Source organism: Pleurodeles waltl, chromosome 7, assembly GCF_031143425.1.
Source record: "Pleurodeles waltl isolate 20211129_DDA chromosome 7, aPleWal1.hap1.20221129, whole genome shotgun sequence".
NCBI lineage: Eukaryota > Metazoa > Chordata > Amphibia > Caudata > Salamandridae > Pleurodeles > Pleurodeles waltl.
In genome coordinates, this window is record NC_090446.1 from 420750627 (window position 1) to 420771536 (window position 20910).

Sequence of the window (20910 nt, forward strand, 5' to 3'; positions counted from 1 at the left end):
AGCGACAACAGCTCTCCTTGGGGAAAGGTTGCCGTCCACAGCCCACCATTGAAGATCCACTGCAGCATCTCTGGAGATCTTTATTGATTCCTCAAGATCTCCTTTGTGTTGAAACCACTGACTGCGGATGCACCACTGAAGAGCCCTCATGTGCCAGCGTGCATGAGTGACCAGCAGAATGCAAGAAGCAAACAGACCGAGCAGACGAAGGACCTTGAGGACTGGAACGACCGATCCATTCTGAAACATTGGAATCAATGTCTGAATGTCCTGAATCCGCTGCAGCGGAGGAAAGACCCGATTCAATGTTGTGTCCAGTACTGCCCCTATAAACAGGAGGTGCTGAGAGGGCTCCAAGTGAGATTTGGGCACGTTCACCAAAAAGCCCAGATCGAACAACAACTGAGTTGTCGACTGCAGATGATGCCGCAGGAGCTCCGGAGACTTGGCTTTGATCAACCAATCGTCCAGATAAGGAAATACTGCTATCCCCCTTCTTCTAACCACCGCCATCACCTTTGTGAAGACTCGAGGTGCCGAAGTAAGACCAAACGGAAGGACCGCAAACTGATAGTGTTTCTTGACTTGAGGATCGGGATATGGAAGTAAGCATCCTGCAAGTCGACAGACACCATCCAATCTCCTTCGTCAACGCCAAAAGAACCTGTGACAGGGTCAGCATCTTGAACTTTTCCTGCTTGAGGAACCAATTCAAAATCCTCAGGTCCATGATTGACCTCAACCAACCATCCTTTTTGGGGATCAGGAAGTATCTTGAATAGCAGCCCTGACCCCTCTCCTGCTCTGGAACCAACTCCACTGCGCCTTTCGACAAAAGGATTAGCACTTCCTGTTGTAGTAAAAGAAGACGGTCTTGCGAACAGAAGGATGGGAGGGGGAACACCCGAAAGGGAAGAGTATAACCTTTCCCCACAATGTCAGTGACCCAGGAGTCCGATGTTATTGACTCGCCCATAAGAGCATAAATATATCGTCTTAGAATACAAGTAGCATTCGTACATTTGAGAGCCATGCTACATGAAGAGAAAGCCTTCTTAGCAGACTGGTCCTTTCTCAGACTCCCTGTCTGCGGGAACCCCTGGAAAAGATCCCAGAGCGAGAGGAGCATGAAGCCTGCACACCTCCATATTTGGGTCCATAAGCACCTCATTAAACAGAAGAAGCGGCTCTGCCACAGCTGACGATAGATGCAAAACCTCAGTGAGAATGTTGGCCTTGACAACAGCAGCTGGAAGAGGAAGGTCCAAAAAATCAACTGCCTTCCGGACCATAGTATGAAAAAGAGGCAGCCTCCTCAGTGTACTTCCCCGGAGAAGCCAAGTCCCACTCCGGGGAAGTGTCCAAACCACTCGCCGTGTCCAAGCCTTGAAGGTCTCCTAGTGGCTCCACAATCTCTCCCTCCTCCAAGAGCTGCTTCTCATACACTTGCTCCTCTAGCAGCCTCAGAGCCAACCTTCTGGAGCAGAGCCTGGATTCAATCCCTGGCATCGATAAGGCGTCAGCCGACACCGAAGACCTCGGACGGCGATGCCATAGGCTTCTTCAAGGTTGATTGAAGCTGTGGCGAACTCATCGGCACCGGGGCGGTGGACATCGACGGCGTCACCGGTCTTCTAGGCGATGCCATTGGTACCGGTGCCGAACCAGCACTTCCCGAAGGAAGAAAAGGCATGAAGGGCTTCAGTCTATATGAAGCTGGAACAACCATGTCGAAGGCCAATGGACCTGAAGGCCCCGCATGCACACCTCCCGGCGCCATGGTGACAAAGATGTTGAATATTGCATTGAGGAATGCTGCTGGGTCTGCGCCCGGCGCCGGGAACGCCGGATAACTGTGGGGAGCCGGTGCATGAGGCGAAGCCGGCGTCGGCTCAGGCATCTCCATCTGCGCCAGAGAGGCCCTCGGCTCCTGATGTGGATCAACTTCAAAGACCGACAGTGGTGACGTCGGGGAAGCTGGAGTCATCTGAGGCGGAGGATTAACAGTTGGACTGATCACCCAAGTCGGTCGACGCCGAGCCGATGGCGACCTCGAACAGGAGCGGTCCTTACTTGACCGGCGCCGGGAGTCTCGATGACGCCGGTGAGATCTGGAGGACTTAGAAGAATACTCACGGCGATGATGCTTCTTCTTCTTGGATCTTGACAGGAACAACTTGGCCTCCTGCTCCTTAAGGGCATTTGGATTCATGCGCCTCGACCTCATGGTCAGAACTCAGACACCACAAACAATTTACGTGTGGGTCTGTGACCGACATTCGACCTCCGCACTCCCAACAGGGTTTAAAACCCGACTTCCTTGGCTGCGACACTGTTACACACGCAGTGAAACAGTAGCTCCCTGGTAGCCTCGAAGAAATAACCGTTACTCGAAGGCACGGAAAAAAGGGAACTGATGTCTGCACATCAACGAGGCCCTCTTATTGCCTGGATGACGTCATACGGCGTCACGTGGGAGTCGGGCAATTGTGACATCGTCAACGTGCGTGCAGAGCTAGAACAAAATTTCCGTTGAATGCGCCGCGTGGGGAAAATTCTTTAGGTGAGGAATCCACAGGTAGTTGTATCCATCAGAAAGAACGTTATATGACACTAAACTTGATGTATCTATGTGGTACCACAATGGACATAGCAACCCGGGTCTGCCCTGGCTCAAGTTCAATGTTATCCTATGAACCGGCCAGCACTTAAAGTGGGGTGACCATATATAAAAGGTCACTTTCCTACAGTAGCACAAAAGGTGCCAAGCTTTCTCTATTGTGTGAATTGTGGAAACTGTCCCTGTAAACTACAGGTTGGATAAAAGATATACAATCATGGATGAACTATTGGCGGTGGATGCTATACATACATCTAAGGAGGCCAGGGATGAGTAAGGGATATTGGTAGGGGACCTTCTTCTCTAGCCTGATTAACTAGGGGTGCATACTTCACATGGGAAGGGAACCCAGGTAGACCACCGGAATCTATTGTCTTAGGGACTTCGCAGAGCTTGGACTCATGATCAGGATGGAAATGCCCACTATCTACCACATACAGGGAAATATGCACACATCACTCTTACCAAGATTTCCAGACCAGAACAAAGCTTGATAGGGACTGCAAAACCCAACTGACAATTACCCAGTGAAACAGTACACTGGTCCGAAAGAGCCTCCTGGTGCTAGCCAAATAACTCAACACTTTAAGAGCACACGATTACAACAAAAAAAGAAACACGATTTCAGGAGTTTCCTAAAATGATTCTCCAACTTGATTGAATGAATAGTAAGAGGGAGTTATTTTCAAGCTTTAGCTGCTAGGTAGGGGAATGATCTTCCTTCCCTACCTTGCAGTTTAAACTTAGCAATTTTAAATCAGGCCTTACTTGATCTCAAAAGTCTGCTATGAGAAAAAGGAAGAAACTTATCCTGAAAGCAATTTGGGCCAATACCGTAGAAGGCTCTTTGAGCCAACACCAGAGACTTAAAGAACGAGTTACTTACCTTCGGTAACGACTTTTCTGGTGGATACATTAGCTACCTGTGGATTCCTCACCTGATGAATACTCCCATGGCGCCAGCATTTGACGGAAATCTTCTTACTAGTCTCTGCACGTCGACGAGGACGTCACTCTAGCCCACGCGACGCCGTCTGACGTCATACAGGCAATAAGAAGTCCTCGCCGACGTGCCGATGACAGTACCAACATTTTTTACGTGCATGAGAATAATAATAATAACCCAATGCAATGAAAGAGCAAAGCAACATCTCTTAATATTGTAAATCACACAACATTGCAATAAAATAGCTGTAGATTTAATATAACCTTTTTTTTTTTATTTTTTTTTTAAACAAATAAATATATTTATACATACGAATCATGTATATACCCAATATATATATAGATTTATATATAAATATACACATATATACAAATATCATACATGCAAAATGTATTGCAACTTTGAAGACCAAAAGGAGCACACTCAAGGATTGCTTGGAGAGACCAAAAAGGCAACGGGGAGGCGGGTGGGACCGTGAGGAATCCACAGGTAGCTAATGTATCCACCAGAAAAGTCGTTACCGAAGGTAAGTAACTCGTTCTTCTGATGGATACAACTACCTGTGGATTCCTCACCTGATGAATAGAGTCCCAAAGCAGTACCACGCCCGGCGGTGGGTGCCTAAATGGTCAAACCAAGAAATCCTGCAGCACTGACCGTGCAAAATGACCGTCCCTTCTGACCTCAGAGTCCAAACAGTAATGTTTCACAAAAGTGTGAAGGGACGACCAAGTTGCGGCCTTGCAGATGTCAACCACAGGAACACCCCTGGCCAAGGCCGAAGAGGCCGACTTAGCTCTGGTGGAGTGAGCTCTAATGCCCTCAGGCGGATCCTTCTTTGCCAAAGAGTAACAGATTTTAATGCAAAGAACAACCCACCTGGAGAGTGTTCTCTTGTGGACTGCCTTTCCTCTCCTCTTGCCCACGTATCCGACAAACAGCTGATCCTCCAGCCTGATATCCTTCATTCTGTCGATATAGAAGCTCAACGCCCTTTTTGGGTCCAGGCGATGTAGTCTTTCTTCCTCCTTTGAAGGATGAGGCGGAGGATAAAACGTGGACAAAGTGATTGTCTGAGCCAAATGGAAGGGTGAAACAACCTTCGGAAGGAAAGCAGCCTTGGTCCTCAACACCACCTTATCCCCATAAAACGTTATATAAGGGGGTTTAACCGATAAGGCCTGCAACTCACTCACTCTCCTTGCAGATGTTATAGCTACCAGGAATACTGTTTTAATAACCAAATACCTTAAGGGGCAAGAATGCATAGGCTCAAAAGGGGACCCCATAAGGAAAGTCAGGACCAAGGACAAATCCCATTGAGGCATAACGAATGGTTTTGGAGGATATTGATTCAGAAGACCTTTCAAGAATCTGAGAACAATAGGGGATTTAAATAACGATGGTTGGTCTGGAAGACAAATGAAGGCTGACAAGGCCGACAAATAACCCTTAATGGTAGCTACTGCACAACCTTTCTGCGCTAGAGACAGTGCAAAAGACAAAACATGTGACAGATGAGCATGTAAGGGATCAATCTGTCTCTCTCCACACCACATAACAAATTTAGACCACCTATTAGGGTAGATAGATTTAGTGGAGTGTCGCCTGGCCGCTAAGATAACATCCACTACATCAGGCGGGAGAGAGAAGGAACTCAGGTTGCCCCGTTCAATCTCCAAGCATGTAGGTGCAGACTCTGGAGGTTGGGGTGTAAAACCTGCCCCTGCGACTGCGAGAGGAGGTCTGCCCTGAGAGGGAGACGGAGCGGAGGGCACAGTGAGAGTTGGAGAAGGTCGGAGTACCATACCCTCCTTGGCCAATCCGGAGCTATTAAGATGACTTGGGCCCGGTCTTGGCGAATTTTCCTCACCACTCGAGGAATCAAGGGTATGGGGGGAAACGCGTAAAGCAACTGGTCGCACCAGGTTATCTGAAACGCGTCCCCCAACGCTCCCTGCATCGGATACTGGAGGCTGCAGAATAACGGGCAATGCGCGTTCTCCCGAGTGGCAAACAGATCTATCCGAGGAAACCCCCACATCTGGAAGATTAAACAGACTTGATCTGGATGGAGACGCCACTCGTGGTCTGCCGAGAATTGGTGACTGAGACTGTCCGCACGTACATTCAAGACCCCGGCCAGATGATTTGCCACCAAGCAAATCTGATGGTCCTTTGCCCAGGACCATAGCCGAAGAGCTTCTCTGCAGAGAAGGTACGACCCTACTCCTCCCTGTTTGTTTATGTACCACATCGTGGTAGTATTGTCCGTCAGGACCTGTACCGACTGACCACGAAGGGATGGGAGGAAGGCCTTGAGAGCCAAACGTACAGCCCGTAACTCCAACAGATTGATATGAAACACCTGTTCCTCTGGAGACCAAAGCCCTTTGATCTCCAGATCCCCCAGATGAGCTCCCCATCCTAGGGTGGAGGCATCCGTTATTACCGTGGCCACTGGTGGCGACTGCGCGAACGGCTTCCCCTGTGAAAGATTGTTGCCCGCAATCCACCACTTCAATTCCACAGCAGCATCTCTGGAGATCTTGACAGTACCTTCTAAATCTCCCTTGTGTTGAGACCACTGCCTTCGGAGGCACCACTGAAGAGCCCTCATGTGCCAGCGAGCATGCGTGACCAACAGAATGCAGGAGGCGAACAGACCGAGCAGACGAAGGACCTTGAGGACTGGAACTACCGCTCCATTTCGAAACATTGGAACCAATTCCTGAATATCTTGAATCCGCTGAGGCGGAGGAAAGGCTCGACTCAATGTTGTATCCAGTACTGCCCCTATGAACAGGAGGCGCTGAGAGGGCTCCAGGTGAGATTTGGGCACGTTCACCGAAAAGCCCAGGTCGAACAACAACTGGGTTGTTGACTGCAGATGATGCGACACAAGCTCCGGGGACTTGGCTTTGATCAACAAGTCGTCCAAGTAAGGGAATACTGCTATCCCCTTCCTTCTGAGCTCCGCCGCAACCACTGACATCACCTTTGTGAAGACTCGAGGTGCTGAAGTAAGACCAAACGGGAGGACCGCAAACTGATAGTGCTGCGACCCTACCACAAACCGGAGATACTTCCTGTGCGACTTGAGTATCGGGATATGAAAGTAAGCATCCTGCAAGTCGACAGACACCATCCAATCTTCCTTGTTCAACGCCAAAAGCACCTGTGCTAGGGTCAGCATCTTGAACTTTTCCTGTTTGAGGAACCAATTCAAGATCCTCAGATCCAGGATTGGTCTCAACTGACCATCCTTTTTGGGAATCAGGAAGTATCTTGAGTAACAACCTCGACCCTTTTCCTGCTCTGGGACCAACTCTACCGCGCCCTTTGAAAGGAGGACTTGAACCTCCTGTTCTAGCAACAGGAGGTGTTCTTCTGAACAATAAGATGGGCGGGGCGGGATGAGGGGCGGGAACTCCCGAAAGGGAAGGGCGTAGCCTTTTCCCACAATGCCGAGAACCCAAGTGCCGTTGTGATAGACTTCCACTTGTGGAGAAAACGCTGTAATCTTCCCCCTACAGGAGAGGAGTGAGTGGGAAACGGTGGAAGCCTAAGGCTGCTTCCCCTGCTGCACCCCTCCAGAGGACGAGGAAGAGGCAGAGTGCTGTTGAGAGGCTCCTCTGGTACGGACCCCACCCCTCCCCCTCCCTCTAAATGACCTATAGGGGAGGGAAGAGGCGGGTTGCTGGAACCTCCCCCGAAAGGAAGAGGAATAAGAGCCACGCCCAAATCCCCGAAACCTCCTGAAAATTCTAGAAGAGGCAGAGGAAGAAGGAGCTTGCAGTCCTAACGATTTGGCTGTGGCTCTGCTCTCCTTAAATCGTTCCAAGGCTGAATCTGCCTTGGCTCCAAACAGTCTGTCCCCATCAAACGGGAGGTCCAGTAGGGTCGACTGCACATCCGCAGAGAACCCTGAGTTTCGGAGCCAGGCCTGTCTTCTTGCCACCACAGCCGTGCCCATCGCCCTGGCCACCGAGTCGGTCGTGTCCAGCCCAGACTGGATAATCTGGGTCGCGGCAGCCTGGGCGTCCGAGACCACATCCAAAAGACCCTGGGGAAGCTCCGTGAATGAAGACGAAATATCATCCATCAGCGCATGGATGTACCTCCCCAGAATGCACGTGGCGTTGGTGGCCTTCAACGCCAAAATGCATGACGAAAATATTTTCTTGGACTGCGCATCCAGTTTCTTGGAGTCTCTGTCTCCAGGCACCGTCGGGAAGGAACCAGGCGCTGACTTTGAGGAACAGGAGGCTTGCACCACCAAGCTCTCCGGCGTAGGGTGTCTAGAGAGAAAGCCAGGGTCAGATGGTGCAGCTCGATACCTCCTGGCCACAGCCCTATGAACGGCCGAGGAAGACACCGGCTTCTTCCACACCTCCAACACCGGATCCAGCAAAGCCTCATTAAATGGCAAGAGAGGCTCAGCTGCAGCAGAGGCCGGATGCAATACCTCTGTCAGCAAATTCTGCTTTGCCTCTGCCACCGGCAAAGGCAGGTCCAAAAAGCTCGCTGCCTTCCTCACCACAGCATGAAAGGAAGCAGCCTCCTCCGTATATTCCCCTGGAGATGAAAGGTCCCACTCAGGGGAAGTGTCCAGCCCACTGGCTGTATCCAGACCATGCAGTCCGTCTCCAGAGTCCTCAATCTCTCCCTCCTCTAGGACTCGCTGGTACTCTTGCTCTTCTAAAAGACGGAGAGCACGCCTCCTCGAATGAAGTCTCTCCTCGATACGCGGAGTCGACATGGCCTCCGCTGACGTCGAAGAACGGCGCCGATCTCCAGAAGCATCTGACGCCGCGTCCGGCGCCACAGGCAGCTTCGGCGCCGAGGCAGGAGCCGGAGGACGAGGTCTTGGAGCCGATGGACCAACCGGAGTCACAGGGCAAAATCCTGACTTCGACGGAGGGGCAACCTCCGGGGCCGAAACATCCGAAGCCACCGGAGCGGCCACCGACGCCGGCACCGGCGCCGAGCCCACATTCCCAAAAGGGAGAAAGGGCATAAAGGGTGCCGGCCGAAGAGGCGCAGGATCACCCAACGAAAAGGCCAAGGGCCCCGAAGGACCAGCCGGAGCAGCTCCTGGAGCCATCTGCTGAAAGATGGTATACATCGCATTAAGAAACGCGGTACTATCGGCTCCAGGAGTGGGAAAAGCCGGATACTGGGGTGCCTGGATCGAGGGCGACCCCGACGCCGGCCTCGACGTCTGCGACGCCGGAGAAAACACAAGAGGCTGCACCACCTCAATCACTGACGCCTGACCAGGTGAAGTCGGTGACGCCGGAGAGGGCAACGGCGTCGATGGATGCGGCGTGACCGTGGGGCTGACCTCCCAAGTCCTCCGACGCCGAGCCGAAGGTGACCTCGAACGAGACTCCTTGCTGGAGTGACGTCGTGAGTCTCTACGGCGCCGGGAGTCTCGATGACGCCGGTGAGACCTTGGCGAAGAAGACTTCTTATGATGTTTCTCCTTCTTCTTTGACTTTGCCATGAATAACTTGGCCTCGCGCTCTTTGAGGGCCTTCGGATTCATGTGTTGACATGAATCGCAAGTCGAGACGTCGTGGTCGGAGCTCAAACACCATAGACAGTCGGAGTGAGGTCTGTAACTGACATCTTGCCCCCACACTCTCGACAGGGCTTGAAACCCGACTTCCTCTGAGACATTGTTACCGCAGAGAAGACTACGCAGCAGACAATACACTGTAACCACGAAGGTAACAGTAACTCCCTCGAAGATAACCGTTTCGAATGCACGGAAAAAAGGGAACTGTCATCGGCACGTCGGCGAGGACTTCTTATTGCCTGTATGACGTCAGACGGCGTCGCGTGGGCTAGAGTGACGTCCTCGTCGACGTGCAGAGACTAGTAAGAAGATTTCCGTCAAATGCTGGCGCCATGGGAGTATTCATCAGGTGAGGAATCCACAGGTAGTTGTATCGATCAGAACTGGATATGTTTTGACATTTGCAAACAGTTCATCTCTCTGAGATGATGTGATATAGAGCAGTGCTGAGGCAGTCAAAGAACCCGATGAGCTGCCGCAATTTGAGTCACCTGTAACGGATTTTTAGGGCGACCCAAATACAGGTTGTTAGCATAATCAAGTATTGGCGTAATTAAGGCGTGTAACACTGATTTACACACCTGAAGAGGAAAAATGACCAGAAATTGTTTTAGAGCTTTCAAAATTGTAAAACTAAAAAAGTAACTTTCAGCATTTGGCTGTTGCTGTCCCCATCACTTTATGCCCTGGTCCATAGAACGAGGAAGCCAAATGAAACACAAGAAGTCAGGAGCATTAAACCATTTTTCAAATCGAAAGACTTTCCAAACCTGTAAATGAAGTTCAGCTAATCATTACGAAATACAAGTAAGAGGGAACGAAAGGAGGATATTCTTCTAATTACAATTGCAAATACATGAATCAATGATCTATGACCACAATTGTGCTCCCAGATATTGTAAATATACTGACACCTCAAAGTAGATGGTAACTGATTTATAAAACGGAAGCTTTTCCTTTGGAAATTATGTCATGCGGCCTCCAGTGGAGCAGATAGTGCTCAATGAGACATAAGCTTACCCCACCCCAACCCCTGATCTTTTCCCAAACAGTAACACATTTTTAAAAGGCACTTGTTTCTGTAAGGAATATAGGCTGCTTAAAAAAAACTAAAAAACTTTCAGTTTTGAAATGTGAACACAAGGATGGAAGTCTGTGGTCCCTGGGTCGGTTTGCGTTTGTAGCTGATCACAGAGGTCCACAAATAGAGACCTGCCTAATAAATATTCATGAGGCAGATTGTTCTGAGACTCCTTGCCAATGGAAATTCTGCAATGCTATCAATGCATTCATAATTCGCATCACAAAATGTCAGGCAGGTCGCAAAACATCGGAATGTAATTTGAAGCCACTATTTGCGAACTGTCTATTCATACATCTGCCTCAAAATCTCTAGGCAACACACTGAAATAGGAGACCATCTAAGGTAGAAATTCTCTTAAGAATTTAGAAAGCTTGGGAGAGTAACTGAACCAAACCATCATCAGTAATACACCTAACAAGGAGACCAATTACAGTACAAAAGATTTAATAGGTAATGCAGATGTTCTACAGCTATAAATATGAGAAAACCAATAAACCACAAAATGAAGACAAAGTTGAGCACAGGACTTCTAGCAATACAGGTAACAAAGACCCACTATGGCACAAGATATCTATGAAGGACAGGAACCAGGACATGAGCTTCTGTCCAATTGCTAAAGAATCCTTGGACAATGACCCAAAAATAATTATGCAGCAGACTCCAGTCTAAGTACACCCACAGCTGTGTTGCTAATGGTTGCAACTACCTGTCCTCACTTACCTTCAAGACAAAAGTGTTCTCCTTGTCGGGCATCTCTAGTGGGGTTGTTGTCCTTACATCCATGATGGTAGAACAGAGAATACTGACCCGTGCCTTTGTGGCCTAATCATACAGGAGGAGAGAAAAAAAAAAAAAGATGAAAATTGAATTACAATTTATTTTAAAAAGCAAGGGCAATGTTTTAAATGATTTCACTTCCTAGATCGCCTGCAAAAACATTCCCATCAAGCGCACATCTATTGTCTACCAGCCGAAGTTACCACCCTGTAAAAAAATCACAACTGCCTAGCCTTAGTAAACTGAAACGGGACACCAACCATACAAACCTTTCATCAACTTTACCTGACCAGAAACTAACATAACCAACTTTCCATCAACCACAGCCATCAAGATGGCTTCAAACACAACATCCTGCAATCTGCCGGTCAATTCAGATGGAAATAGGACGCTGAGACCAACTACTCGAATGATCAACTACATCTACGCTGCACAAGTATGACCCCAACTAAAGCATCCTAGAAATAACCACATCAATGTGTCATCATCCCCTCAACAATACATGAACCACACTATCCTGAAGCCAAACAAAAAACTCTAATTTCTGCAACATCAAACAGTAATCAACCAGAACAATCCACCTTTTATGAACATACACAACATGAGGTAAACTGAAATAAGTAAGCATGATTACGCGCACAGCCAATCAAAATTTGAACAACCACATTAACCAGGAATAAATCGCAGCAATCTGAGACCAGCCAAATTCATCCAAAACATCAATAGTGATAAGTAATGACAAAACATGCAATTAATTACACCAAACAATCTTGGCACCAATCACAAATCCAGCCATTTATTTAATAAAACTGGCAACAATAAATGCACTTTTTAAAAGAAACAATGGGTCATAAAGTCAGATTTTCAAATGCAAAAGGGATGACAACCGACGGGTGAATAGACAAGTTACTTACCTTCGGTAACACCTTATCTGGTAGAGACAATTTCTAATTGGAGATTACTTACCTTAGAATGTCCCCGAAGCATTAGTCTGGGCCCAGAAATGTTTCTCGAGCAGTACCCCTGAGCACGTTTGGGTGTTGTCGATCGGCTCTGTGTCCGTTGTCAGCGGCACCTACGCCACACATGAAATTACGGGTCCTATATAGGCACCACCCGTGCGCTGACATCAGTTTCTTTTCATGACTTTCCACACCAGAAGCACAGAGCCATGAAGCACACTGACCTGTGGTGGGCCCTGAAAGTTAAGTCCCTGTCCCTTCGGTAACGCTTTTTCTGGTGGATACAGTAGCTACCTGTGGATTCCTCACCTTATGAATTCTCCCAATGCGGCAGCATTTGACAGAAAATTTCTTCCCAGCTCTTCACACCGACGAGGACATCACAACTGCACGGCTCCACACGCAACTCCGTCTGACGTCATCGTAGCAATAAGTCCTTGAGGGCGTGCTGATGTCGGTTTCACCATTTTTTATGTGCCTTCGAGGCGAACAGGTGAATACCGACTTCACAAGAACATATATATACATATATATATATATATATATATATATATACACACATATATACATATATATATATACATATATATACACACATACACATATACACACACATATATATATATATATATATATACATACACATACATACATACATATAAATATATATATATATACCAATCCAAATACAAATATAAGTCACAATATTTGTTGATATAAAATACACCAAAAATGTATTTACATTTAAATCAAAAGAAGTCTTGGTATGACCAGACAGGCAACGGGAAGGCCAGTGGGGCTGTAAGGAATCCACAGGTAGCTACTATATCCATCAGAAAAAGCATTCCCGAAGGTAAGTAACTTGTTCTTCTGATGGATACAACTACCTGTGGATTCCTCAACTTATGAATAGAATCCCAAAGCAGTCCCGCACTTGGAGGTGGGTGCCTGACCGGTCACACCAAGAAATCCTGCAAAACAGAATGTGCAAAATGGCCGTCCCTCCTAACTTCCAAATCAAAACAATAATTCTTTGCTAAAATGAGGAGGGAAGCCCAAGTTGCGGCCTTACAAATTTCAGCAACTGGGACACCTCTAGCCAAGGCCTAAGTAGCAGATTTAGCCCTGGTGGAAAGGGCCCCAATACCTTCAGGAGGAACCTTCTTTGCCAGTGAATAACAAATATTTATGCAAAGAATGACCCACCTGGAAAGGGTTCACTTGTGGACTGCTTTGCCCTTCATATTGCCCACATATCCAATGAAGACTTGATCATCAATACGAAAGTCTTTTGTCTTTTCAATGTAAAAACACATGGCCCTTCTTGGATCTAGGCGATGAATTCTTTCCTCCTCCTTTGAAGGATGGGGAGGAGGGTAAAAGGATGAGTGTTATAGGTTGGCCCATATGAAAAGGAGTGACAACCTTAGGAAGGAAAGCCGCCCTGGATCTCAGCACCACCTTGTCAGCATGAAAGGATGTAAAGTGAGGTTTCACACTAAGAGCCTGGAGCTCACTCACACACCTAGCAGACATGATGATATCTGTGAGGAAAACTGTTTTCAAAACAAAAAACCTCAACGGACAAGAATGCATAGGCTCAAACGGTGAACCGATTAAAAAAAAGTAAGAACCAATTTCAAATCCCACTGAGGCATAAGGAACTGAGTGAGAGCTAACTTGTTAGTCAGGCCTTTCAAGAACCTAATAACTATAGGGGACTTAAAAGAGGAAGGCTGATCAGGAAGACACAGAAAGGTCGACAGCGCTGATAAATAACCCTCCGCAGTCGCAACTGCACATCCCTTCTGTGCCAATGAAAGGGCAAAAAGCAAAACGGACAAATGGGCCTTTAAGTGATCAATTTGCTTCTCTCCACACCAAGCAACAAATTTTACCCATCTGTTAGCATAGACAATCTTGGTGGAGTATTGCCTGGCCGATAAGATACCATCCACCACTTCTGTAGGGAGAGAAAAACTCAGGTTGCCACTTTCAATCTCCAGGTATTTAGGTGCAGGCTCTGGAGGTGGGGGTGTAGAACCTGCCCCTGTGAATGCGAGAGGGGGTCGGCCCTGAGAGGGAGACGATGCGGTGGGCACAGTGAGAGTTGAAGGTCTGTGTACCACACCCTTCTTGGCCAATCCGGAGCTATTAAAATGACTTGAGCCCAATCTTTGCGAATCTTCCTCAGAACCCGAGAAATCAAGGGTATGGTGGGGAAACCCGTAAAACAAGTGGTTGCACCAAAACATCTGAAACGCGTCCCCCAACAATCCCTGCACCGGACACTGGAGGCTACAGAACGACAGGCACTGTGGGTTCTCCCGAGTAGCAAACAGATCCATATGTGAAAATCCCCACATCCGGAAGATTTGAAGAACCAGGTCTGGATGGAGACTCCACTCATGATCGCCTGAGAAATGCCGATAGACTGTCTGCACGTACGTTGAGAACTCCGGCCAGATGGTTTGCTACTAGGCAAATCCGATGGTCCTGTGCCCAAGACTGGAGCCGCAGAGCCTCTCTGCAGAGAAGATACAACCCTACTCCTCCCTGCGAGTTGATGTGCCACATCGCGGTAGTGTTGTCTGTCAAGACTTGAACTGACAGACCACGAAGGGACAGGAGAAAGGCCTTGAAAGAGACATTGCCCGTAGTCCCAAAAGATTGATGTGAAACATCTGTTCTCCTGAAGACCAACGACATTTGATCTCCAGGTCCCCCAGATGAGCTCCCCATCCTAAAGTGGAAGCATCCGTGATGACCTTGGCCACTGGAGGTGGGAGGCAAAACAACCTTCCTTGGGAAAGGTTGCCGTCCACAGCCCACCCTCGTACATCCACTGCAGCGTCTCTGGAGATCGTTATCAACTCCTTGAGATCCCCTTTGTGTTGAAACCACTGCTTGTGGTAGCAATACTGGAGAGCCCTCATGTGCCACCGGGCATGAGTGACCAACAGAATACAAGAAGTGAACAGACAGACAGAGCAGACGAAGGACCTTGAGGAGCGGAACAGCCGCTCCCTTTTGAAACATTGGAATCAACGCCTGAATCTACTGAGGCGGAGGATAGGCCTGATTCAATGTTGTATCGAGTACTGCCCCTATGAACAGGAGGCGCTGAGAGGGCTCCAGGTGAGACTTAGGCACGTTTACCGTAAAACCCAGGTTGAACAACAGTGTTGTCATTTGCAAGTGATGCAGCACAAGCTATGGGGACTTGGCTTTTAACAGCCAATCGTCAAGGTAAGGGAATACAAATGCTCCCTTCCTTCTGAGGTCCGATGCAACCATCGCCATCACCTTTGTGACGACCCAAGGTGCGGAAGTAAGACCAAAAGGAAGGACCACAAACTTGAAGTGCTGCGACCCTACCACAAACCGGAGATACTTCCTGTGCGACTTCAGAATGGGGATATGAAAATAAGCATCCTGCAAGTCGATAGACACCATCCAGTCTTCCTTGTTCAACACCAGAAGCACCGGTGCTCGAGTCAGCATTTTGAATTTCTCCTGTTTGAGGAACCAATTCAAAACCCTCAGGTCCAGGATAGGCCTCAATCTAACATCCTTTTTGGGAATCAGAAAATATCTTGAATAGCATCCCTGACCCCTTTACTGCTCTGGAACCAACTCCACTGCACCCTTTAACAAGAGTACTTGAACCACCTGCTGAAGCAACAGGAGATGATCTTCTGAGCAAAGTGAATGACGGGGAGGGATGGGCGGGGGAAACTCCTGAAAAGGAAGGGCATAGCCTTTCCCTACAATATTTAGCATTGAAGAGTGAAATGTGACTAGCTCCCACTCGTGGAGAAAATGAAATAGCCTGCCCCCTACGGCAGAAGCATGATCCAAGATGGATAGAAATCTAGGGCTGCTTTCCTTGTTGGGTTCCCCCAGAGGTAGAGGATGAGGCAGGAGGCTGCTGGGTGACTCCTCGAGATCTAACCCTCCCCTGCCCTCTAAAAGACCTAGAGAGAGGGTTGACAGGCTGTTGCATGCTGGACTGTGACCTTCCATGAAAAGAGAATCCACAGCCAAACCCTGTGAACCTCCTAAAAGATCTAAAGGGTGTAGATGCTGAAGCCTGTAGCCCCAAGGATCTTGCAGTAGCCCAAACGGAAGGTCCAACAAAGTTGTTTGAACGTCCGTGGAAAAGCCAGAAGACCTAAGCCACGCATGCCTCCTGGTCGCCCCCGAAGTACCCATTGCCCTCGCCACTAAATCAGCTGTATCCAGACCAGACTGGATAATATGCTTGGCCGCCGTTTGAATGTCCAAAAGGAGCTCATCAAACTGCCCCTGCACATCCTGAGGTAAGCTCGGCACCACAGATCTTGCCATGTCCCCAGAACACAGGTAGCATTGACCGATTTCAAGGCCATACTGCATGAGAAGAAACCTTTCTTAGCTGCTTACTCCATCCTTTAGACTCCCTAACCGATGGAGTAGCAGGAAACAAGCCAGGTGGAGATCGGGCAGAGCAAGAAGCTTGAACAAGATCTCAGGAGTTGGATGTTCTGACAAAAGGATACCCCAGGAGCAATTCTGTGCCTCCTAGCCACAGTCCTGGAAACCGCTGGAGTCGTGACAGGTTTCCTCCAAATGTCTAAAATGGGCTCAGTAAGACCATCATTAAAAGGTACCAGGGGCTCCACAGATGTAGAGGAAGGATGCAACACCTCAGTCAAGATGTTTGTCTTCACCTCCGATGCTGGTAACAGAGGTTCCAAGAATTCAGCAGCCTTCCTTATAAAACTGTTAAGATGCTGCCTCCTCTGTACATTCGCCCGGGGATGAAAGATCCCACTCAGGGGACGTATCCAGTCCACTTGCAGAGTCCAGACCCTGAAATTCCCCTTAGGCCCAGGAATCTCTCCTTCCTCCAACAGCTGTTGTTGATATTCCTGCTCCTCCAAGAGTCTCAAGGCTCTCCTCCTTGATCTCAATCTGCCCTCCAATCTCGGAGTCGACAGAGAATTAGCCGATGTCGACGGCACTGGTTTCAAGGCAGATGGACGCTCTGGTGGAGGAGATAGAGATACCAGGATGCATCCGGCACCAGCATACTGGGATGCATTCAACGCCAGCATCATCGCCATCGGTGCCAGTCGGCAACATCATCTGGGGCACCGTCATCAGCACCAAACCAGCACCTTCAGCTGGATAGAGGGGTACAAACTGAGCCTGTTTGTACGGCACCGACAAACCCAAAGAAAAAGCTAATGGACCTGTGGGACTAGCCGGTGCACCAGCAGGGGCCATTACCTTGTTGAAAATGCTATACATAGCATTAAGGAACACCGCTGGATCCGCTCCCGGAGTTGGGAAGGTAGGAAACTTCTGTTCATCTTGAGGTGCTTGGGTTGCATCCGAAACTTTCTCCACCGGCTCCTGAGCTAACACGGGTGAAAAATGAATCAGAGTACTCAACGACCTCAATCAACGACTGCGTCGGATGACTCAGGCTGAGGAGTGATCGTTGGACTGACCTCCCATGGCGTACTTCGCGTCTTGGAGGGGACAGAGACTGATCTCTGGAAGAATGGCATTGAGAATGGTGCCGTGCCAGCACCGCTTCTTATGAGATCTCGAGGACTTTTGTAAAGCAGAGTCCCTCACCTTAGATCTTCGATGACCCTTGTGCCCCCTCTTAGCTTTTGCCAAGAAGAGTTTAGCCTCTCTCTCTTTTAAGGCCTTTGGGTTAATCCGCTGGCAGGACACGCTCCCCTCCACGTTGTAGTCCGAACTTAGGCACCACAAGCAGATCTCATGAGGATCTGTCACTGACATTCGACCCCCGCACTCATGACAAGGCTTAAAACCTGATTTCTTTGGTGGAGACAACAAGAACACCTTCGAAACAGTAGCTGTTCGAGAGCCAGGAAAAAAAAGTTAGCGGCGAAAGCATGGAAAAAAGGGAACTGACGTCAGCGAGGACTTATTGTCAAGATGATGTCAGTCACTCACGTGGGGAGCCGTGCAATTGTGACGTCCTCGTCAACGTGAAGAGCTGGGATGAAAATTTCTGTCAAATGCTGCCACACTGGGAGAATTCATAAGGTGAGGAATCCACAGGAAGTTGTCTCCATCAGAAATCAGTTTGCAAAGCGTGGAGGGTGGGTGGGTCACTAAGGAATCTACAACTTGACATTGTCTCTACCAGATATGGTGCTACAGAAGTTAAGTAACTAGTCATGACAGATGTCCTGGACAGGAACTTCGTGTGCTAAAGCAGTGGTTGCAGCTTTAGCTCTGGTAGAATGAGCATGCAAGCCCTCAGGCAGTTACTTCTTAGCCAATACGTAGCACATTTTAATGCAGAGTATGAACCATCTGGAGTTGGTTCTCTTCTGCACTGCCTGACCTTTCCTCGCATCCACATAACCAAAGAGTTGATCATCCACCCAGAACTGTTTGGTATGATCAAGGAAGAATGCCAACACTCTTTTTGGGACCAGATAGTGAAGTCTCTCCTCTTCGTTACAAGGATTTGGGGATGCATAAAAGTAGGCAAGGTGATGGATTGACCTACATGAAAGGGTGTAACCACTTTCAGAAGAAAGGAGGCTCATGTGCGAAACACCTCTCTCAGGAAAGATGGAAAGTTAGAGTGGCTTAGATGACAATGCCTACAGCTCTCACCCTGCGGGCAGATGTAACGGCCACGAGGAAGGATGTTTTCAAAGTGAGAAGCCAGAAAGAATAATTGTAGAGAGGCTGGAAAGGAGCATACATGAGGAATGTCGGAACCAGATTCAAAACCCACTGAGGCATACTGAAAGGGGAAGGAGGAAATGTGAGTAAGGCCTCTAAGGATCCTATTTACAATAGAAGATTTAAACAAAGAAGGCTGATCAGGCACACTTAAGAAAGCAGAGATTGCAGACAAATAACCTTTGAGAGTGCTCAAAGCAGAGCCCTGCTGGGCCAACAGAAGTATAAACAACAGTACCTCAGAGAAAGGGGCAGAGGGGAGTCACACTTGTCTGTGCACCATACCACAAATTTCTTCCACTGACAAACGTACACCGTTTTGGTGGAGGAACGCCTGGCTGCCCAGATAACATTACAGACTTAAGGTGTAAGAACAAAAGCTGTCAACTGCTGCCACTAAAAATCTCCACGCAAAAAAGGAGACTAGACAGGTTTGGGTGGAGAACCCTCCCCTGCGGCTGCAACAGAAAAAGGGACAGTTTGATCAGCAGATCAATGGTCATGATCAATAGCTCGGGACAGCAGTCTCTTCGTGCCTAGTCCGGAGCCACAAGGATTACTTGGGCCTGGTTTTTCTTGATCTTCTTGAGAACTATGGGCAGAAGTGGTACCGGCAGAAAGGCATTCAGGAGGCCTGAGTTCCACTCAAGATGAATGCATCAGAGAGCGATTGCCACCTTGGAAACATCAATGTGCAATACTGCTGACATTGCACGTGCTCTACGGAGGTGAACAGCTCTAACCTAGACTCTCCCCAACGCTGAAAGAGACCTTGTGCCACCTCCGGATGGAGATGCCATTCACGATAGCCTAAGCATTGCTGGCTGACTTTGTCCGCTCTGGCGTTTAGAGAGGCTGCCAGATGTTGACCCACCAGGAAAATGCCCCGATGTTCCAGCAATGTCCAGAGGCGGAAAGCATCTTGGCTAGGGGTCCACGACCCTACCCAGGCATGCTTGTTGCACATAATTGGAAAAACAAGTGGAACTAATCTAGACGCAGTAACTAAGCACCACACTAATACCAACTGCCCTACCTAAAAAGTCAGTAGTGTCCAAGACTGCCAATTGAGAATTTTGCAGCATTCTTTCCATGGAAAATCAAACCTTTCAAAAGCTGATGGACTTTATCAGGGACCACCAGCAGGAAATCTGCTACTTTGTCTCTTAAGGCTTGTGAATATCTTCCCAGTTGACATGACATATTAACTGATCTGAGGGGCAAGGCTAGTCAAGGAAAACATTTTCTTTGAAAATGCATCCATTTTATTTTTTAGTAGGTGGAGAGGTTGCAAAGGCATTTGGGTTTGTACAGCTCATAGAAGCCTCCTCAATAAAAGCTCTCCAGATCAGAATGTTGCATTTAAAAAAAAAAAAAGATCTCAGGGAACAGGCTTATGCAGCCCTGCAGCCTGCCCGTTACACTGGAGAGTATGCTGCTCTCCTGATGAATTTTACAAAAGATTCTATTTTCTTAGTGGCAATATCACGGATAGGAAAAACAAGGCCAATGTCTGGAGAGGTGTTCAGGCCACTGCCATTCTGAAGATGCTCATAAATATTACCTTATTCAAAGGGCTGATAATCCTTATCAAATATTAACGTCTCTTGCATAGACAAATTAAAAATGAAATATTACCTAGGTCTAGGCTGAGGAACATGGTCTTCAAATCTTCAACTGGCCTCTGTGATGCTATAAACAACTCCAGAATCGGAGCCAGCAGCAACGGTCACTGGAATCAAGGTGTAAAACGCAGTTTGATGATATAGGCAGAGAGATGAGAATTTCTTTGAGTTTATCTTAAAACCTAAATGGTGTAGGAGAAAGAGTGGTGTCTGAGTGTGTGCCAGACGTCGGTTCCTGTTGCTGCTCTTGACTAGCCAGTCGTTGAGAAAACAGAAGACGTGGACACCGACTCTTCACATATAAGTACCAAGACCGCAAGACACTTGGTAAAGACCATTGGGGCTATTGTAACCCCAAAGGGCAGTACTGTGAACTGGTAGTGCTGCTCACTTACCTTGAACAGGAGGTACAATGATCGGCACAGTTAATAGGAATGTGGGGGTAGGCATCCTTTGGTCCAATGTAATCAGAAAGTCTCCTTTTTGAAGCAACAGGATAATGTCCTATAATGCTCCAACGGAAGAAATTGGTTTAATGGTATGAAGACCAAGACTGACTGTAGGTTCCTGTCCTTTTTAGGAATGAAGA

General features: G+C 48.1%; 1 protein-coding gene across 2 annotated transcripts in view; it reads right to left on the reverse strand.

The window, feature by feature from the left end:
* The window catches only part of SH2B1 (SH2B adaptor protein 1), a 768701-nt gene that overhangs the window by 523558 nt on the left and 224233 nt on the right, over positions 1-20910 (reverse strand). For both annotated transcript variants that reach the window (XM_069243917.1, XM_069243919.1), the window contains exon 3: positions 10955-11056. In XM_069243917.1, coding sequence (XP_069100018.1) covers positions 10955-11056 — 102 coding nt within the window. The remainder of the gene's footprint in view (positions 1-10954; positions 11057-20910) is intronic.